This window comes from Nesoenas mayeri (genome assembly GCF_963082525.1).
Source record: "Nesoenas mayeri genome assembly, chromosome: 20".
Lineage (NCBI taxonomy): Eukaryota > Metazoa > Chordata > Aves > Columbiformes > Columbidae > Nesoenas > Nesoenas mayeri.
Window position 1 is genome coordinate 6,521,037 of NC_137569.1, and position 20,971 is coordinate 6,542,007.

Here is a 20,971-nt window from a genome sequence, read left to right on the forward strand (position 1 = left end):
GGCACTGGAATCTCGCAGGGCATATGACGTGCTGGGGAGCAAGGGATTGATGGGTGCGAATAACCCGTTTATTAATTGGAATTCGAGCAATCACAGATGGACTGATGCTCATTAGGGAACGAGAACATGAGCAATTCAGTTAGGATTCTTTTTTTTCACACGCCGAGTATTTGTAATCAGAATATGGAACAAAGCACCGGAGAGGCGCTGGGTGGTGTAAATCAGGGCTGGGGAGGATGCGACGGGGCTTTAAGGGGCAAGAAAGAGGAGGCGGCCATGGGTGAGATGCTCCATGGGTACATGGACAGACCGGGAAGGCCACGGTAACCATATGTTCGACTGTTGGACTTCGGCGCTCCCACACACGATGTTCTCTCGCTGCTGCTCAGCACAGTACAGCCAAATCTGAATTACTATTATTAAAGACAATTAGCATTACAGAACGGATTCTGCACTGTATTTTGAAATATTCATTTGCCTCTTTCACGAAAACCAAAGGGTTTAAAATGCTTGCAATTCTGTGCAATAACAGAAGGGATTTGTTTTCCTATTACAATTTTTTCACATTTTAATAAATGGCATTTGTACTTATATTCTCCCTAAGTGTTACAAAAACTATGGTTTATTCACTCCTTATAGTGACTGAAATATAAAACAGAACTGAAACATCTAAGGACATCAGAGACTTTCTGACAGGAGCGGTTTGTAAATCACTGGAACTTTCACACCTTTTTTTCCCCCTAAATTCAGAACCCAAATTCCAAACAATCTCACCAGGCAGAAAGATTGTTTTATCTTTTAGTTGGGCTTAAAGAAATAATAATAATAATTAAAAAAATCAATCTGTCTGGTTTAAAGTTCTATTTAAAAATGTGCACCACAACTATTTTATATCTTAAAATTCAGGAAAAGCAGCACGACAACTTTAACTGGAATTAAAAAGTAATTAAGCAGGCCAGCTTCCAGCTGCATAAGGGAAGAAGGAAATGTGGGATGAAAAAGACATCAAAAATAGCAAAATGTAAATGAAGTCCAGAACCAGAGAAAACAGAGCACGAAAATGACACGGAAGTTACGTATTTGGAAGTTCGCTGAAAATTTTTCAAGTCACAGTAAAATTGGCTTGGAAGCCAAGGAGGATGAGCTGCAATCAGCTCACATTAAACCATTGTACTATGTTATAAAACTCTTGCTCAACATTTTGATTTGACTCTCAAAACTTCAGGGACCCTGAAAGAAGTCAACTTATAATTACACCAGTGTCGTCTTGACATGAGCCTAGCTCCAAATCTTAATTTATCTAAACCAGGCCCCATTATGTCTTCTCTGACTAGAAAGAAACAGCAGTGACCTCTGTAGCCCCCACCACCCCCATAAACATATGTTCACTTTTAAGTTCTGGCATACTATTTGTCTTGATAATACCACTGGCGCTATACTGAGATAACAGCAATGAGACACCAGGAATCCTCCCTCCCTAGCACGCTTTTCATCTTTAAAATATCACCGGAGCTCTATGGAGGGAGCGGCAGTGAGAAGTGGTGTGAAGCAGCCCTCCCTTCAGCCGCCTTATTCTCCTACATCAAGTGCTTCTCATGAGTTGTCTGGGGTACCAGCTTCATCCTGGAGGACGAATGGCCCCCTTCCCCTCCAGAGTAATCTCTCTGCAACGTCCCCGCTTCTAGAATGACAGCTGGTTGCCCAATATTCTTCTCTTTAGTGACTAGTGACAGAACCAGAGGGAATGGCAGAAGATGTGCCAGGGGAGGGTCAGGTTGAACATGAGGAGAAGGTTCTTCACCCGGAGGGTGCTGCACACTGAACAGGCTCCCCAGGGAGGTGTCACAGCCCCAACCTGACAGTGTTCAAGAAGAGACTGGACAACGTCCTCAGACACACGGGGTGACCTGTGGGGTGTCCTGTGCAGGGATAGGAGGTTGGACTCGATGAGCCTTGTGGGTCCTTCCAACCCAGGACATTCCACCATTCTATGATATCGCTGGCATGCTACCCCAGTAGAACAGACACCCTATTTTCGAAATGCTTGGTCAGAGCCTAATATCTACAACACCTGGCTAAAATCAAAATATCGTCAATCAAATCAGCAGTTTTATCCCCATATTTAGGTGAGCACCATAAGTCTGGCAACCTGCGTGAGGGAAGATGCTGAATGCAGTTTTACCTCAACGTTGCCCCTTTCTGTTTCAGCTACGTCCAGTCAGGTTCAAAAAGACAAAAGCAAAGTCTGTGGCTTTATTTTGGAATCTATCCCTCTTTACGTACTAAGAAATTCCAGCACTGAAGTCTCACGAATACTGCCCTACAGTCACCAGGGTTCTGTATGGAGGTTGGCAGAAGTGGCCCTGTCTCATGGGCTGCCGTCAGACAGCACAACTGTGTTCCTGCATTGAAAGATCAAACAGTCAGATAAAGCTCTTCGCAAGGAAGCTGGAACTGCCAGATGCCGGCTCATTCTGCATCCACACTTCAGTTCTCTGAACTTACAGATATCAGCACATTAACACATTTGCAGACCATGAGAGCGGCACATGGCTGCGCTGCTCCTGACACATCGACTTGCATCATTAAGCACTGCTGTGTTTTTCTTTTGTTTTTAGACAACTCGGCATCCCAAAGACAACTCCTGAGCGAAGGGAGCCCATTGCTTTCTGTGCCTGTATGGCATTACTGACATATATCGGTCATTTACTTGCAGCGCAATTAACTGCGCACCCAGTGTCTCACACACAGTATGCACAGAACTACACTAAACAGGAATCCTGCAGTACTAACTCTTCTACTTATCCTCATTCCCATTCAACTGTAATTCTCACTCTCATCAGCCACCTCAACACCAGAGAAATATCTTTTACTGCCCTGCATTCAGATCTTGAACTAACATATCAACTTAGAAGTTATTTTCCTGTTATGATTTTTAATAAATAGATGCCTTAACAAGACACCCATCCCTCTTCATTTGCAAAGCTCCTTTATGCATCTTTTATCGTATTGTTTTGCATCACAAAGTTTTTCCATTTGTCTTCAAAGACTTGAGCTCCTGAAATGTCATTAAGAATTGTAAGAAACGTATCAAACCAAGGGAAGAGCGTGATAACAACTCATTAACGCACCATTATTTTAAGCCGTGCTATATTCTTGAATGGCTGCCTTGGACTGGCGGTTATAGCAAGCGTTATTAATGCTATGGAATGGCATCAGTCTTTCTTTGAAGCCATTACAATAGAGCTTGGCTGTTCTTTCATATATAAGTCCATCAATTGCTAAGGTGGTGCCCACAACAGCTCTACAACACAGACAGGGTGTGTGTGCAGTTGGCTTGATTTCCCTTTCCTAATACTAACAGACACTTATATTAATAAAGAAAAATGTAACATTAATACAAATACATAGTTCATCATCCCAGTTAATTTCCTTTGCAGCTGACAACATAAAAAGTAAAAAACCCTGTTTTTTTCTTCGCTCCAATTAAGAGATTTTTTAAGCAAAACGATTCCTGGGCAGGTGCTTCAAGCGTATGGTGTGTATTTTAGCTGCGCTATAAATTCTTTGACAAAAATAAGGACTTCACAGGGGGTACAACACCAATCTGTGTGCCCTGCATAGGTGCGCTAAGGGGAGAGCTTGGGAAGAGCCTCCCCAGCGTGTGGGTTTAAGCTCAAGTTAAGAAAGAGCTTTAAGAGGGACTCATAGAATCATTCCGGCTGGAACAGACCCTCAGGATCATGGAGTCCAACCATACGCAGGTTTGCAGGAGTAAACACGCACTTTGCAATGCTGCCGAGACAATACGCGAACCTCTGAGAAAAACAGGGTAGACTCAGCTTATTATTTTCAATTCTGCTTCTCCACACTGTGAAACAGCTGCAACCTTGAACCCTCAAAACCCTCTTTTCCTTTCACGCCGAGATAAATCTTGATTTTCGCAGACAAATGCTGCTGCCACCTCCCATGGAAAGCCCAGCTCCCTTGTTCTCACAAGACAGCTTCTTTTCCAATCTTTGATCCTCCTTCCCAGTCCAACAGCCCAGTGCAACGCGTGCCTCAAGACACCGACAGCAGAATGACGCCTTTGTTTAAACAGCTTTTGCTCTTTGCCGCCCTGCCCTCGGACCACGGCGACAGCGTGTCCGCTCTCATTGCTGAACCTGTCCCAGGTCCTTCGGTAACCCGTGTCTCCCTCCTCACACCTCCCTGCATTTCGGAGCCGTGTTTCTCGGCTCCTGCTCTCACGCGACTCCAAATCCACCCGTGGGGCAGGCAGCGAAGGGAGCAGCTCTGCTCCTGCCTCGGGCTCCGGCTTCTCTTGCATCAGATCTGGCGATTGTGTCGTTGTAGCGTAATTCAGTTCACTGCTCGATGGAAAACTAAGCAAGGGAGGAGAGGGAGAGTTTATTTTCCATCATGCCGGCAAACTGAGCTGACTCATCTTGGGCATGTGCATCAGAATGAGGGACGAGCTGGGTAACCAGGGCTGGGACAAGGACACTTGTATAGCATGAGACCGGAGCATCCAGATGTGCGTAGCAAAAGGACGGTCACAGTGCCAAATGTTACAAAAAATCCCTTCCACAACTATCCTGTCAAACAGTCTTTATAGCACAAAACTGTATTAACTTTGTTAATATATATATATTAGTTTACATTATACAGTGTAATGTAATGAGGTAGTAGAATTTTACTGGAGGCTTTGGTATTGTTCATGCTTAAGTAAAACAAACTAAAAGGACAGCCTGGCCCTGGAAATAAGGACATTGCTACGTGGAAGCTCCGTGCTGCCCATGAAGGGTAAAGGACACCCCCAAACAACCAAGATAACACCAGCATCCAAGCTCCTCTAACACTTCATTTAAACCTCGCCGAGTTTTCTACTGTCAAAGGTACGTAACTCTAGCAAGGCTGACTCCCGGATCAATGGACAAGCAGCAAAAATGCTGCAGAAATATAGTAAATTGCAAAGTTTTCCTCTGATTAGTAATCAGTTGTGTGGGTGTTCGTGATGAGACAAATCGTGCTGTACCTGAGCATTTGAAGGGTGTAAGACCCACACGTTAAACCACACTTGGGGTGCCCAATTTGGCTGGGACACCTCATGGGCATGAATAATTATTTACCCTTGTAATTCTATACTTTGCGCCCCAGCTTCTCTCCTCGGTCTGCATGGGCCAGTTGCTAATTTTTGTAACACATGAAAAAGGTAAAACACATAGTAGGAAGTAAGAAAAAGATGATCTCCAAACAGGGGATGTGTAGATCCCCCAAAACTGAAAGAACAGCGTCTCCTCCTGCCTCTATGAACGCTGACCTGGAACCCGTGATGGCTCTTCTCCCTTATGGATGAACCAAATCTGTGTGTTTCAAAAATTAGGGCAGTGGAATCCTTCCAGGAATGACTCATTAACTGCTTTGTGCAAAATCCACCTGCCCATAAATAACAAAATGTAAGCTTGGTAATATTTTACACCGAGCTTACCCTCTTGCTTTTCCCTTACCGCAAAGCTAAACCAGACAGGGGCTTGTATAGAGCCTCATAGTAATTTTGTAATAAGTACAGGAATAATTCTATATTTGTAGAAACAGGGACTGGGTTACAATGACACTGGGCAGAATTGGGCGCCCGGCACAGCCCTGCCGTCCCCGTTCCTTCCAGCACACTTCAAGCTCTCTTTGTTGAAAAGGATGAGAAGCTCCTCCTGACACTGTGAACTCAAACAGTGCTGCCTGTCTGAATTTTGCATAAATAGTTTCCCAGCACTGCGAGCATTTCACCCAAACGTGTGGCAGCGGCATAGCGGCCTTAATATAGACAGCCCACCAGCTGCCAACAGAAACTTCAGCACTTTGTCAGTTAGATAAAAATAAAAGGATTTGGGGCTGATCCTCCTCAAAGTTACCCTGGTAGTAACTGCGATCTCAGTAGAACTTGCGCACACACGGGATGAACCTGGACGAGCTTCAGAAAGGGGCACGGTGCTTATTGCTTGATTTTGGTGGTCGATGTCGCGTTTGGGATCTTGCCCGTTATCTCAATAGCAGACGTTTGTCCAGGAAGGTATCAATATAGAAGGAGAGATACCTATAGGAGAGGCTCTGCGAGTTTCTACATCCCTGGCCATCAGCCCGGAGTTCAGTGTCTCTTGTCTGGGAGCTGCTACACGCTCACCAGGGAGAACACGTCTGCCCCCGAGATGCTGAAGTGTATTTAAATCACCTTCCTCAGGAAAGATGTTGTTTAAACTGCAATCAAGCCAGCCAAAAATAAATAAATAATCGTTTACACACTTGTATAAACAAGGAAATGAAACACTGCTGAGCTGCTGCCACCCCAAACCACGCTGTGTGCCCCCCCGAACCCGCCGGCGCGGGGAAACCGAAGGGAGGCGAAGCGCAAACCCGGCCCCGCGCTCCCGTTACACAAAGGAAATGACCCACCGCCCACACCCCACAGGGTGGACGTTAAAAGAAAACAATTACCCTCGAAAAATATTAGATTTGCTCCATTTTGTTACGCGGCGTGGTTTAATGGGACTTTGGTTGAAAAGCAGGAAAGCTCTGGGTCTAAATCAGCACGGCGCGGGCCCCGAGTTTTGATGTATGCTGTTGACTTCCCCAACACGGAGCAATTTGTAATAGCTTTGCCACGCTGTTGTTTTCAAAGCTCCTGCTACATCACAAGCATTTATTTCTGACCACAAAATTACATTTATTCAACAGAAAGCAGCCCAGGGTCTTTAAGAGGTTAACTTCTGGAGTGCTTGGCTGCTCTCCAGCCTCTGTACTAGAATCAGCGCTAACGCAACAGCACCCAGGCCAGCCGTGATTAATAGAGTGCTGAATACGCTGCTTTCCACATACACACACTTTTCATTCCCTTGCTTCCATAGATCACGGACTTATCCTCAAAATATCTGACTGAAATTGAATTTGGCTTCTCTCTCAACCGTTCATTTCCTATGTTATGCAAGGTTATATCCTTTTCTGCATGAGCAGAACCAAACCAGCTGCAGCTTTTGAGAGGAAAATGTGTTTTCAATTATGAAGCTGGCCTGAATATCGAACCGCAGTTCTGCTGCTACTCTAATTGAGCCATCATGGAGTGAACCTGCAGGAAAGAAACTGTATTAATTAGGTTTGTAAATTTAACGTAAGGAAATTAAAGGGGATTATAAAAAAAATAGTATCGGCTCAGGAATACTCCTTCAAAATGCAGAAGGAAAAGTAGGTCCGAAGTAGTTTAGGCATACACGTTATTGGAGCGCATCTTCAAAGGCACCATTAGCAGTTCCAGCACAACGAACTGAGCTCCCGCTTCTGTTGTCTGCATATGGAACATTATTAAATTACTCTGCTGACCAATTTAATAGCTTAAAGAGCAATTCAGCTAAGCGGGGAGCCAGAACGCTCTCATCGGAATGGCAATACCGCTAAAAGTACTCGCTTTGCGAGAAGAATACGAGAACTAGTTTTCGCAGAAATGAAGTCCAGTGTGTTGTTTTGGAGTATGTGCCTTCCAGGTTCTCCAAATGAGGGATTATTGCATTATGGTTGGACAGGACTGTTATACCACATGAAAAGAATGCTAATGACCTCAGGAAATCCTTCCCCAGCCTTAAAATACCTATTTGATGACTTCACAAATACGGATTCCAACGTTAGATTTCCATACCACAACTGTATAGTTCTGTGTAATTAATATAGCCCAAGAACATAACTTTTTTTTAATATTTAATGTAAAAATATCCTTCCAGTGCTGTAAACATGGTCATGCACAACAATCTACCTGGAACACAGCTTATTGAGGTGGTTGCTTGAAGGAATTCCTTGCCAACTTGCAGATGATATACAATCGCTTTATTATTGAATGATAAAGCTCTTTAGCCTTTGTTGATTCTGTCGTGTATGTAGCCCAGCATATGGTAAGGAAACCATTAATAAGTTGCATCGTCAGGTTAATGGTAAGCAACACAAACAAAAAAATAGATTTAATATTAAAAAACCCAGGAATTTCACACGTCCTAAATGAATGAGTTCTAACTGTCTTGCTCACAATAGCATCTTCACAGCATCCAGACCTTAAATCTTCCCGGAGAGTTAGGAAAGCTAAAGAGCAATACCAGTAGCTTGAATCGGACACAACGTTCTGTTCGTTTATAACAAAGAACCAAACAACCTGCATTCAAATATCCATTAAAACCCTAAGTAAGGAAAAGGTACCACAATAAAATTATACCACAGTGATGAATGAACAGAGTCTCAACACTGAACTGGGAATGCATTTTTAAATTTGTAGCATGCTAAATTCCATTTCAAAATGCTTTTACTTTAACTGTCATCATAGAAAATCCAGTTACTTAAAGCACCGAGATCTATACAAAAAAAGTTATTTCCAACTAGTAATGGAAACCTCATATTTGATAACTGGAACAGTTTTCATCTGAATGAACAAGATAAATATCCGTGGAATATGGAATGTTCTAGTTTGGGGGGTTTATTTATAAATTCATATTATAGAATGGGAAGGGGAGGGAAAGTATCAACATCCATGCTCAAACTGCAGAGAAAAACTGGCTGAAGTGACCTGTGGATTTATTGCAAAAGTGAACCAGCCGCAGGTTTACTCGCAGCCGTCCCGCAAAGCTGCTCGGGAGGACATTCAGTGTGCGAGCCGCAGCTCACCTCTCTCCAAGTCACGTCAGGCTCACCCAAGGCGCAGTTCAAGGGCAGTTTAAGTCAAGCTCAGCTGGCACAGCCACACTCCTGGGCCTTGGCTTTGCTCTCCCGGCCTCTCCCCGGCAGGAGCAGCGAACCCACCTGGCACAGAGCTCTGCCAGCAACGCAGGTGGGGAGCCAGTCCCACGGCAACACCCGTGGAAAGCAGGAAAACAGCTCTTTTCACTACTTCTCTGCTTTATTTGCTTACTCCTGTTATTGTTATTTTAAAAAATATCCCAGTCTGGGTCTGTGTAGTAGAAGCCGGGAATCTCTTAGGAGCAGATCATTCCTATTCCTCCTCCTGCTCACATCCCAAACACTGTGTGACCACAAGGTCCCTCTGCCACCCATCCCAGGACAGCAGGTGTCACCCAACAGGGACCAGTCCTGCCCGTGTAGAATAATCCTATAGAGCTCAGGGGTTATATTGCTTGCCGTGGATGCGAAATGCAGAAAAGCCTATAACGCCTAACACAGCTTGTTCCTGAGCCACCTGGAACGTTCATCTTGTGATCATAAAGTCAGTCTTAAAAATAAACAGAGACCAAAACTACATAGTGAACAATAAAATATAACTTAACAGAACAGGCTAATAATTCTTGGTAGTTTGATTTGTCTCCAAAGCAAGATACAGTAATTACCCCTATAATCAAGTATCACAATTTGCAGTTTAACGTTCTGCATCTATATAGGCAGTTATGATTAGGTCAGGGGTTTTTAGGCTTCTAAAATCCGGCTCAGATCAGGGAGACTGGAATCACTGGCTAAGAGATTCAGCACCACAACCTTGTGATGTGTTTGTGCTTCATTTACGCAAAAGGGGATTTCTGCCAACAAACAACTACTCTTGTCATCCGTGAGGTTGAATTGACACCAACATAAACTTCACTTATACATTAGTGAAGCAAAACTAGAGGAGTGTGTGTGAGCTGCACCGAGGCAACAGTGACCCCTCTCCAACAGCCGAGATCTAACGGGAGAATCTTCCTCCACTGCAGCCCAATGTGGATTTATGATTCTTACTTGATCCTCAGTCATTCCCTTCACTAAAGAACAGTGCTGAAAGCACACAGACACTTTTCAGTCAGTGCACTGCAAGCTTGAAACTGAAGTGAAGAGGTTTTAAGAGCACTGCAATGCACTCGGAGCAATCGTAAAGTGTAAATCTCCACTGGCAAACAGGCTCGCACAAGTCATTCTTTGTTCTCACAAATTACTGTTAGATATATCAAGGACAAAGTTGTCCTGTCTATTTGTTTATTTCTAGCAATACTTGGGAAATTGAGTTGTAAAATAAAGAATATCGTACTGCTTTTAACATGAGGAATTACTGCCTATTTGGGATACATATTTAGCGGGATGTACAAGGAATCAGAAATGCAGCCCTCACGACAGATAATGGGAATTGTGCACTTAACTCCCTATGCAGACTCCTGAAAACGAATTCCTGAATTTCTCTGTGCTCTGATGTGGACTGCAACAGCATAAAATCGGCCAAAAACCTATAGATTGAGAAAGCACAAAAGCGTTTTGCTGCTTTAACACAGCCGGCTCTACAACACGTAACAGAGGGAGAGCTAAACCTGCATCTCCCACCCCGCGCAGGCTCCGATCTTTATAAGGAGAAATACAATTTGCAAACTCAGAGGCAGAACAGCAGCTCCCATGTGGCCCAGGTGCTCACCTGAGACGAGCTACAGTCACAGCTCAAACGTAACATTCTGTAATTGGACCAGCTGCCTTTTGCTACAGAAATTCTTCAAAACAACAACAGTTGGCTTTTCAACTTGTGATCGCTCTCGCCGTGTGGTTCTTAGCGGAGCGGCGCGAAGAAAAATCAAAGAGCCAGAGCTGTTAACACTTTCTGTTGGGTTTCCAAACACCTGCCAACTTAAGGTTTTCCGTCAAGCCCTCTAGAACACAAAGTTTTGCAGCTGAAAAGGTTTACAGTGAAAGCTATTTGTAGCATCTTCCTATTTTTGCAGGCGTGCATTGTACTGCAGTCATTAGGCGCTGGAGCCGCGGCGGCAGAGCTGAGTCACTGCAAGGGGACGCTCAGGGGCGCTGAGCACAGACTGATTTGACCGGTTTAACTCGTCCGGCGCGAATCCAGCGTATCGCACACGTACCCTGGTGTCACGGAGGCACCCCGAGGTTCGTTTAAGGGACAACAGGGTCCAAAACAACTTCTATTAAAACGGTGAGAAACAGGGTTTTAGCACTCCAAAAGTGACTTAAATACAGGTTCGGGTATCACTTGAGGAAAATTATTAAGGGGCAGCAACTAATACCACAGGAGGTCCACAGTGTGCATGCACGTGGCTTCACCAAAACAATGCCAGAGCCGTCCCTGAGTCCAGGAAGAGTCCACACCTGCCTGAACACGGTGTGGGGTTATTTCAAAGGGATACACGTACTCGTAGTGAGTACGGAAAGTGTACGCTCGCGATTCTGCAAGGGTAAATTTATAATACACTTGCAGTCCTGCGAGGGTTAATACACGTGCAAATGTGCATGGAATATTACACGTGCTTATGTGGAAGCATGGGAGGGAAATACACCCGCAATTCTGCGAGGAAATAGTTTATACACGTGCTGGTATTGAGCACGGAAAGTTACACGTGCAAATGTGCACAGAAAGCATAAACACACGTGAAGCGACACCGAAAGCAGCACGAGAAGGACGAGCTCTTACCTCTCCCTGGAAACTCTTCAGTAACGGAGCTACCTGTTTGCGCAGGTCCTGGAAGACACAAGCAAGACATTTCATCAGAAAAACAGGAAAGGCCAAGCCATTGTCAAGTTTTTCCTAATGCTATTTTCAGTTCTGCAACGCTGCTTTAATCCTGATCGCGTTTTATGGGAGATTTGCTTAAAATAAAAATACGCCTAGAATTCATTTTGAACGAGTCTGCGTTTCCAGTGTGACGTACACCTGTATCTGTTGCAAACAGTATTAATTAACGAAACTGTAGTGATGTTGGGCAAGCAACGAATGCTTTCAATCTCATAATTCAGTTGAAACATTAATGTGATTAGAGGTAAATGCCTCTATCTGCCTAAACAGCAGCTACACCTCTGAACTTACGCCGCAGAAATGCCCACAAATGGAAGGCAGAGGTTTAGAAGGATTACTCTGGACCATCATTTCAACTACAAGTGTTGCCGTTTTCTGAAAGGTCTGTTTTATTTACTGTTTTCTCAAGAGTGCTCTGACTCAAGGTTTCTTCTGCAGAATTACACCACACTTAGTGCTACAAGATTCATTAGGACACTACCCACAGAACCACTCTCCAAGTTTATAGCACATTTTTACTTAGCAACCAAGGGAATTTAGGACAACAAAGGTGTATCTATCTTGCATAAAATTCTCAGTGGCTCCACTTTTAAGCTGGTTTGGGTCTAATTCACCTAGAAATTCTCAGAATTCCCATTCTATGCATGCCTGAAGAGTAAAATCCTGTAACTCTGCAGAGGTCACTGTATTATTCATGCACAGCCAAGAAGCTGGACTCCTATTTTTTCCAATGTATTTACTTTTATATCTAGAGTCACGCACCATATTGGACATTAAACCACTCACCAGAACACCCTCAGCCCCGGATTTGATCTGATTTTCCTGAAGGAACAGTAGGCTCTTGAGAAAAGTGACTTTTGTCACTGGAATGACAAGTCACGCAGAGAGCTGGAGCATCAGGAGTTCTCCGGCTCCCTGAGAAATGGCTTAGGGGGCCAAACACAAATGAAGCCATCAAAGGCAAATCAGCAGCCAAATTTCACTTCTTACACGGTTATTGCACGAGCAGAGTTAATCCCTATCAAGACGAGGATAATGTCGCAGCTTTTTAAGCTCCCTCTTTGGCGCCAAACCAAACGACGCTTCTGTTCTCAGAGCAAGTCAAGTTACCTAAATGTTTCCTGATATTTTCTGCTCTTTTAGGGCAGAAGACGGGTAGATACTGTCCCTGTATATCATGAATATCTACAAATTACCCCTCTACCAAAGCAAACCGGCAGGTTGAGCAGGTTTTCCCCATTTCTGACTGTTCTGGGAGACCAGAGGGCTGCACGTTCTGTAACATTTTCGTTGTAACCTGATGATGATGATAATGAAGAAAGTAAAAATAACCATCCACGGTAAAATAAACGCCCACATTCGGGGCCAAAATCTGACATGGTAGGTTTTAAAGCAGAGCGAAACTACAAACACGAGACGTTAGATTTACAGTCAGGATACTGGCGCCCTTTTGAACTTTATAAAACGGGGGGAGACTGTAACACCCAAGTAAAGCAACATTTCTTTAAATTAAAAATTCGTGCTGATCCTGATTTAGACAGCAGCTTTTGTCGCCGGTAAAACTGTTTTAAAGATATTTCATGATAGAGGAGAATGCAGCTCCAAGCGACTCAGTCCCATTGCAAGTGATGGGTTATCCCAGAGTAATCAATGCGGGCGATCCTCGGAGCACACAGTTTAACAGGGAAAATGCTTGGACAACTTGAAACCTTAGCAATAACTTCAAATCTGTTGCTGCTGAACAATAGAGACAGAGCATCCCACTTCCATTGTCTTCACAGAGCAAACGGCCTAACAAAAGGCACTGAAAGGGATTTGCTCAAGCTTTTCAAATGCAACGCAATGTGCCGTGCAGGCAAGTGGATGAACGGCACACGCCATCGCAAAAGGCATAAACACCTTCACACCATTTCTGGTTTTCTTCCCTTTCTTCCTCCCCTCCTTGGAAAGAGTTTATAGGCTACTTTTGTAATTCTTGCCTTGACTAAACAGCATCAAAACGTCAGACAGCTCGCAACACAAGGGAAGTAAAAATAAACAGGCAGAAGTCAGGAATCCATATGCCTCGAGTCACCAGCTAAAACTCTGCTGCCGAGATTTATTTTTGGCAGTTTGGAAAAATTCCTTTGTCTCAAAATATGACAGTAACATCAGATAGAATATTACCATCTTTGCACTAAACTGAACAGAAAGACGGACATTCGGTTCAGACCCGGGGGAATCTGTAACGCTGGTTAGCAAGGACACGGTGTGATTTATTATCTGTTTAAAGTGTAGTGGCCTTTACTGCCTGGGCTGTGATCAAAACAGGAAAAGCAACCAACTCCAGCACTCCCATACAGCTGGGAAAGCACAGTGATCCAGCAGAACGGATAAAAAGGGTACATGCAACTCCACGTTAAAACAAATGATAATTTATCAATACACTGAAATATTCAAGTACTCCTATACAATCGCATTATTACCCTATTTTTCCATGCCATCTAAACATGCACATTCTCTCTCTCTCTCTGGATGATTTATCAGGGTAGAGCAGTTTTCTGAAAAAGGCTCTATCACAGACAGACTCAATATCTGAAGTAGAGACTATGAATTAGGATGCTGTATCATTATCTGAATCAAATCTGATAGCTGAAAGCTAATACAGCATTTCCCCTTTACTAGAGTATAAGCAACAAGTTTATATATTTATCAAGTAGCTACACAATGAAATCTGAATCCAAACAATTTTTAACTCCCCTTCCATTCTCATTAGAAATAACTCCACGGAAAATAAACCGAGAACAAATCTATGGTAAAAAACTGGGCAACAAATGCATCTTTCTGACAACTGAACTACATTATTTATCAACCGCTATTTAATACACTGTGTACAGTACAAAGGACGTACCAATGGTCAGGCTACCAACACTGTATTTGTAATTTACTTGAGGTCTGAAGCTACACGGCACCTCCTGATCTCCGCACAGGCTGCTCCGTCTCATTTACCTCCAAAACGCTTATCTCTAAATGTCACAACAAGAGCCCTATGACCCCGCTTTGATAAAGCGGTCCAGCAAGGCTAAGCCTGACCTACGCACCTTTACCATCTACAGAAATATTGCGCTCTTGTAAAACAACAAAGAAAAAACAACGGGCAAATGTTCTTTTGTACACCCCCCGCGCCACATTTCCTATGATTTCTTCTCTGTATCGCCTACTGGAGACACGCACTGGCTGCCGAATGTCACCGTGTCTGGCACAGGAACCCTAATGAGAAGCAGCCCCCTTGTATCAGCATCGGTGACATCATTAGTTCAGCTGTCACAACCTATTTTTGAGCTGCCTTATCACCCGCGAGATGCTACGGCTTCCCTGCCATCTCGCCCTCGCGCGTTTCCTTCCTCGTTAGCCCACACGTAATAACGAACTAACGCAAAACCGGCCGGGCTGAATGCTGGGACTCTGGGTACCTTCTCGTGAGAACTTACAAAGCCAAGCAAAACCCAAAACAACAGTAACCCACAATAAAATACATATAATGACTGTGTGGGAAGGTATTTGTCAGTTCAATCAACGCAGAGAGAAGAACTAGCGTGGCCTCAGGAGGAACTCGTGTCAAACACGGGCAGGCAGGTGTGATGGATCTTTGTGTCTTTTGGCTGGGAGGACATTTCTCTGTGTCCCCTCACAGCCAGGGCTCCCTGCGCTCATCCAAAAAGCTATTACCTCGGTAATGTCGTAGGGCTTCTCTCCCATAATATAAATATAATAGAGCTGAAAGGGGGAGAGGTAAAAAGCAGCCAGGCATGAAGGGTTTGGGAAGAACGCTGGCATCGACTTCCAAGGTGTGTTTGATTATTATACACTGCAAGGACACAACCTGTCACTGCGAAACACAGAAATCAGCAAGTTAACTGTAATTAGAAGGAGGCAGTTGTGCTGGTTAATTAGGGAGCGTCAGCAAGCATAAGTGTTTCACCTTTTTATGGGTAAACTGGTGGACAAGTGGGGATCACTCAATCAGACACTCACCTACCAAACCACAAGTTATATTATGATAAAAAATAGAGAGTATGCAATTTTTCCAGCAGAGACCCTGGGCATACTAAGGGAAACATTTAAGTCTTTATATTTAATTAATTCCAACAAGCTCTACTTTGCTTTGCTCTAAAAGATACGAAACCAAGATCCCAGACAGTTGTCCAAACAGGTACTGTACAGTAGCTTAGATGACTCAATTCCTAAAATATAACGCAAATTAAATCATATGAGCAAACAATTTATTGCTCAATTTACACTACGATTTAATGAGATATAAAATCTCTTATTGCTTAAGTCTGCTACAGTATTTACTTGAAATCCGATCACTAAAGAATGAATCACGATGTTATCAATTTTCTATGATATTTTTAGTTATTTTAATACACTAACGTGCCAGTATTTTCTCTGTATTAAAAAAAATCCTTTCAAAGCTACATTTATAGATACGTTTCAACCAAGCACAATGATAAATAAAAAATCTTGATTTACAGTAGCAAAATGTACAGCACGGTACTTTCTGAAATATTTTAGCTCACAGATCTTGTGCAAATTCCATTAGCTTTAATTATTTATTAGCAGTAGATTTAGATTACTGTTCTTGACCTATTTTTCAGTGTATGGACCCACCCTGCAAGAAGTGAAAATATATTCCATTTGTGAACGGAGAGCAGACTTGAGCTTCAAGAATATTAAGCAAAACCACATGCATTGTAATTCAGGGGGAACCGCTTGCACTTCAGAAAGGTTACGAAGAGGGGCATAACAAACCCACGGAATAAACACCAAGAGATATTCCTTGCAAAGAGGCAGAATTTTTGCTGTTCAACCACCTCGGACTATTTTGCAAAACTGGAGCCATACGACAACCCCAAAAGTGGCCTCGACATGAGGAGTTTCAAGACTTTCTTTGTAGAAACACCCGTGTTTTCTACCAAACTCTGTAGCCCGCTTGGCTCTTCACGATCCATAGGGGAATGAGTGTGGAGCGAGGAGCATTTTAGGGCTGGTCCTGTGGTCCCTTTGTCACTGGGAGGAGGCAAATGGAGACAAATGGAGCATCTGTGGAGATGCCTCCTGGCCACGTTGCTTTGGGTCTGGGACGGTTTCAATGGAACCGCTCGCTTGCACGAGTCTTAATGGAATCCTCTTAGGGCTTCTTCCCAGTTAAAATAAACAAAAAGCTAACAAGTTTACTCTGGGGCTGTGCAGCAATGTATAAACAGCCTGGTTACCTTCACAACTGTTTAAAAAACCAACTGTGTGAAAGAAGAACCGTTGCACACATATATGTGTATATATACACGTGCATAGCGTATATAATAGAAAAAGAATTTTTTTAACTAACTTTACAAATTTGCATAGTGAGCGATGCTTTTTAGAACCACGTTAAAACCTTGCCGCCATTTATAAAGCGGCGAGTTAACATTGGCTAGAAAAGACATTGAACAGAAACGAGTCAGAACGTAAAAACTAGAGTTGCTAGGGAATGGAAAAAAGTTAATTCAAACAAAAATGATTCAGGTAGACCTTTGGAAGGAGCTAATTCTAATGAAATGAAAGCCTGGTCACTAAAATTCCAGTAGGAAAGAAATAAAAAGGATTACTTGTTTAACAGCTCATCAGTACGTGCAGAAAATCAAGCATCACTTTTAACAAACATACGGATTTAAAAGGCTACAGGACAGGGGAAGGGACTTGAACACAAGCCCTATGGGGAGAGGCTGAGGGAGCTGGGCTTGTTTAGTCTGGAGAAGAGGAGGCTCAGAGGTGCGCTCAGCACTCTCTAGAACTACCTGAAGGGCAGTTCTAGCCAGGTGGGGATTGGGCTCTTCTCCCAGGCATCAGCAATAGGACAAGGGGCCATGGGCTTCAGCTCTGCCAGGGGAAATTTAGGCTGGAGATTAGAAAGCAATTCTGTGCAGAGAGAGTGGTCAGGCCTTGGAATGGCTGCCCAGGGAGGTGCTGGACTCACCGTCCCTGGAGGTTTTTAAACTGAGATTGGACATGGCACTTAGTGCCATGATCTAGTGAATGGACTGGAGTTGGACCAAGGGTTGGACTGGATGATCTCTGAGGTCTTTTCCAACCCAGTCGATTCTGTGATATTCTGGCCAATAGTTCCATATATAATTATTTAGCCCTGTGCTGTTGAGTACCTGCGGATTTTATTAGACGATTCTATCTGCCCAATAAAACTGAAAGCAAACTGACTATTTCGCTGTGCGTCCCAATAAACAGCCTCACCTACATTTGCCAAATTCTAACCAGAACCCTCCAAAAACTCCAGGTCGTTCCACAGGCGACTGCGCCTGCAATTGAGGTTTTCAGGAAAATAAAAGATCCTTAACACTCAACCCAAATCACATCTTGCAGCATCTCTTGCTCCAGTGCTCTCATCTTCCACTTTGAAAGTCCATAGAGAAAGAGTTCACAATGCTTCCCTGATTATTCAGAATTACAGCCTGCAGAACAGAGGTTTCTCTTCGGTGTAAAACGGGGAACTTCTGAAAAAAAGGTAATTATTATGAGTCTTAAAAAATTAACGTGCCTAATGAGAAGCTAATGACATGGGCCATGACTCCGCAGAAAATGCATCTGAGTACTGTGGTCCAATTAACACCGCCAGTTCAAACACAGACTAATGCTTCACGTGGTGGATTTAAAAAGAAGAATATTTAATGTGAAACCATAATTGCGCCTGTAATTTTCCATATTTCCTCCACCCCGAGCAGAGCTGGGTCTGAATCAGTGCGCACCTACTTCAGCACCGGGCTGAGATCAGAAACTTGATGATATGTGGATTTCTCCTCCGTCTCCAGGAAAAGATAGGGAGGACTATTGGGAAATCATTAATTTCAATGTACGGTTTTAATTGGGAAAAGTGAGAGTACTAAAAAACATTCATGTTTTAAAACCTGATATTGGCCAAGTGGAAAGATTTCCAAAATACAAGCACTTTGCTTCAAATCCAGGTTAAGTTTCAAAAAATAATAATTCTGCGTTAAATATAATACTACAGAATCAGGCTTCATCCTCACAGATCCTTACAGACTACATGTAAATTGGGGGAGGAGGGGGGCAGTCTGTGTGTTTCCGAGATATCAGATATTGCAAAATTGTTTTCCATACTTATCTTTTAAATACAGGTTAAAAATACAGCTGTGAATAGACTGTGTATTAATCATCCTCTGACATACCTGCATGTAAGAACACAGGTGTACTTACTGATTTATATCATTACCACCAGCCTTTTTCTATGATTCCGATGCAAGAAAATCCAATACTATGCAATCCCCTAATAATCTTTTTATAAGATTTGCTCGCTTAATCTTGATCCTGACCGCTCAGTTTTATTCAAACGCCAGTTGCTCCTACAGCAAGCGAGTTGTTTCAGGAGGGTCGGGGCGAAAAGCTGCTGTCCTGCAAATCCATGGCCTACATTTGCTACAACTCTTGTGACCGTCATCTCGGCGCTATCTCTATATTCTTCACGACCTCTTCTATGTGGGGAGTTACCATGTCTTCCGCAGGCATTGCCCTTTAAATACAGCTAAGGCGACGACTTCGGATTCCTACGAAGAAGAAAAACTCAAAGATGGAAAAACGACAAGCTCAAAACCATCAAGGTATAGACCCGAAGGGTTTACTACATCTAATTTAGCATACCTGCTAAAAACACCTCAAAATTAATATACCTGTCATCCTCCTGACCTAAATAAATAAAAACTTACGGCACAGATCTTTTCATGTTGCTTCAGGAAGTGAAGCAATTCAGAGAAAACAAACTGTTGCTGCCTTTACATTTCCTGGCACATTCCTACAGAAACACACTCAGGCCTATAGGCTTTGGTAGCACGCAGTAGATATAAATGAATCATGATGACAAGCAAAATCTCACTGTGGACTTATTCAATACGTTTATTGTTTGTTAGCTCAACTTAAGAAAGAAAAACCCACATAAAGTGCTTTGGAGCAGCAGCATCTTCTCACCACTGTCATATATATCCTCAGCTGGGACTAATTCCCAAACTCATCTGCTGAACTCTGAACTGTTGCAGTATTTGGGGGGGAGAAAGAGATAAAAAGAGCAGGAAAAGAAACCCAGAGGATTGGAGATTAAACAAAGGAGAGACGGGAAGACAGAGCAAGCGCAGTCTGTGACTGCTGGGCACATTAAAGGCATGCGAGCCTAGCACTGAATCACAACCAGCTCAATAGCAGATTAAAATGAGACATACTTGTATAATAATAAATCAACAGAACTAATACGCACTTATCTTCGACTAACTTAGAAGGAGGAGGTGACAAATTGCACTTAAGGAAAAATTGGTTTACTGTTGCTAGCACAAGCTGGGCGTCCATAGGAAACGGCTAAATTTAGAAAGGCAGCTTTTGATGACAGCAACGGAAATTAATTCAAGTTTTTTGTATTTGTGTGATTTCTTTTTTTACAGAGCTCTAGAATGTTACTCATCTTCTCGAAACTTTCCAAAAGCATGATGGACTGTCCTCCCTGTCTGCTCCCTCCTACTCTTCCCCCTTAAAAAGACAGAACCCGTTCCTTTGGGCTACGGCAATTTAGGAACTTAATGCAGTTTAACAAACTCCCTGCAGTTTAACGAATTCCCTATCTCTTGGCTGGAGCTGTTTGGCTCCACCAGATGAATCAGAGAAGCCCATGACCGCCTGGAGGATTTGTGCAGACTTTTCCCTGTGTGACTATATATGGCAACTACAGATCAAGTTATCTACGATCACTTTAACCTAAGCTTCAAACTTTCTACCTTATTCCTATCCTCAATCTGCAATAACGCCAAATTAGACGTAAACTGTCAACTGCTTTTCTCAAAAGGGTTCTCCCCACTCTATACAACATGCTAAAAATACAACAATTGAGATCCACTGAAGTCAAAACTAAGTTTTGTTAACAACTTCTGGACCAGAACAAGATGCTGTGAAGCTCACGTTTGCATTACACTGTTGTGCTGTTATTGAAGATGTGCACCCCAGCACACAGATGTCTTCCATTCCTGCTTACCTGAAATATCAATTAATACCAAGTGACAAGAGAAGTCTGGCACAAGCTGGTTAAAGAAGGTAATTCTGCACTCAAAAAGAAGAGGGGAGGTCAAAGCTCAGCGAGTGATGTACGCAGGGGCTTATAAAGGAATTCCAACAATGCCTGCAAGACCCTTTAGTCCAGAAAAACACTCTGTTTTGACTTCTATCACCATATTTTATACACACTGTGATTTTTAAAAGGTGCTTAAATTAATACATAAAAACCAACAGTATGTGGTACAACATTGAGGGCTTCTTTTAGCTGGATCCCAAAACTTCTCTGTGCATCCAAAGCAAAGGGCACAGCAAGTTCAAGTGCAGGACCAGGCTGCCCTGGGAGGTTGTGGAGTCTCCTCTGCA

General features: G+C 43.2%; 1 protein-coding gene across 6 annotated transcripts in view; it reads right to left on the bottom strand.

The window, feature by feature from the left end:
• Positions 1-20,971, bottom strand: part of CUX1 (cut like homeobox 1) — a gene marked incomplete at both ends in the record, with an annotated part of 256,649 nt that overhangs the window by 145,587 nt on the left and 90,091 nt on the right. For 5 of the 6 annotated variants that reach the window (XM_080356939.1, XM_080356936.1, XM_080356935.1 and 2 more), the window contains one exon: positions 11,426-11,473. The exons of the other annotated variant lie outside the window; for it this stretch is intronic. In XM_080356939.1, coding sequence (XP_080213065.1) covers positions 11,426-11,473 — 48 coding nt within the window. The remainder of the gene's footprint in view (positions 1-11,425; positions 11,474-20,971) is intronic. 6 annotated transcript variants of the gene reach the window in all.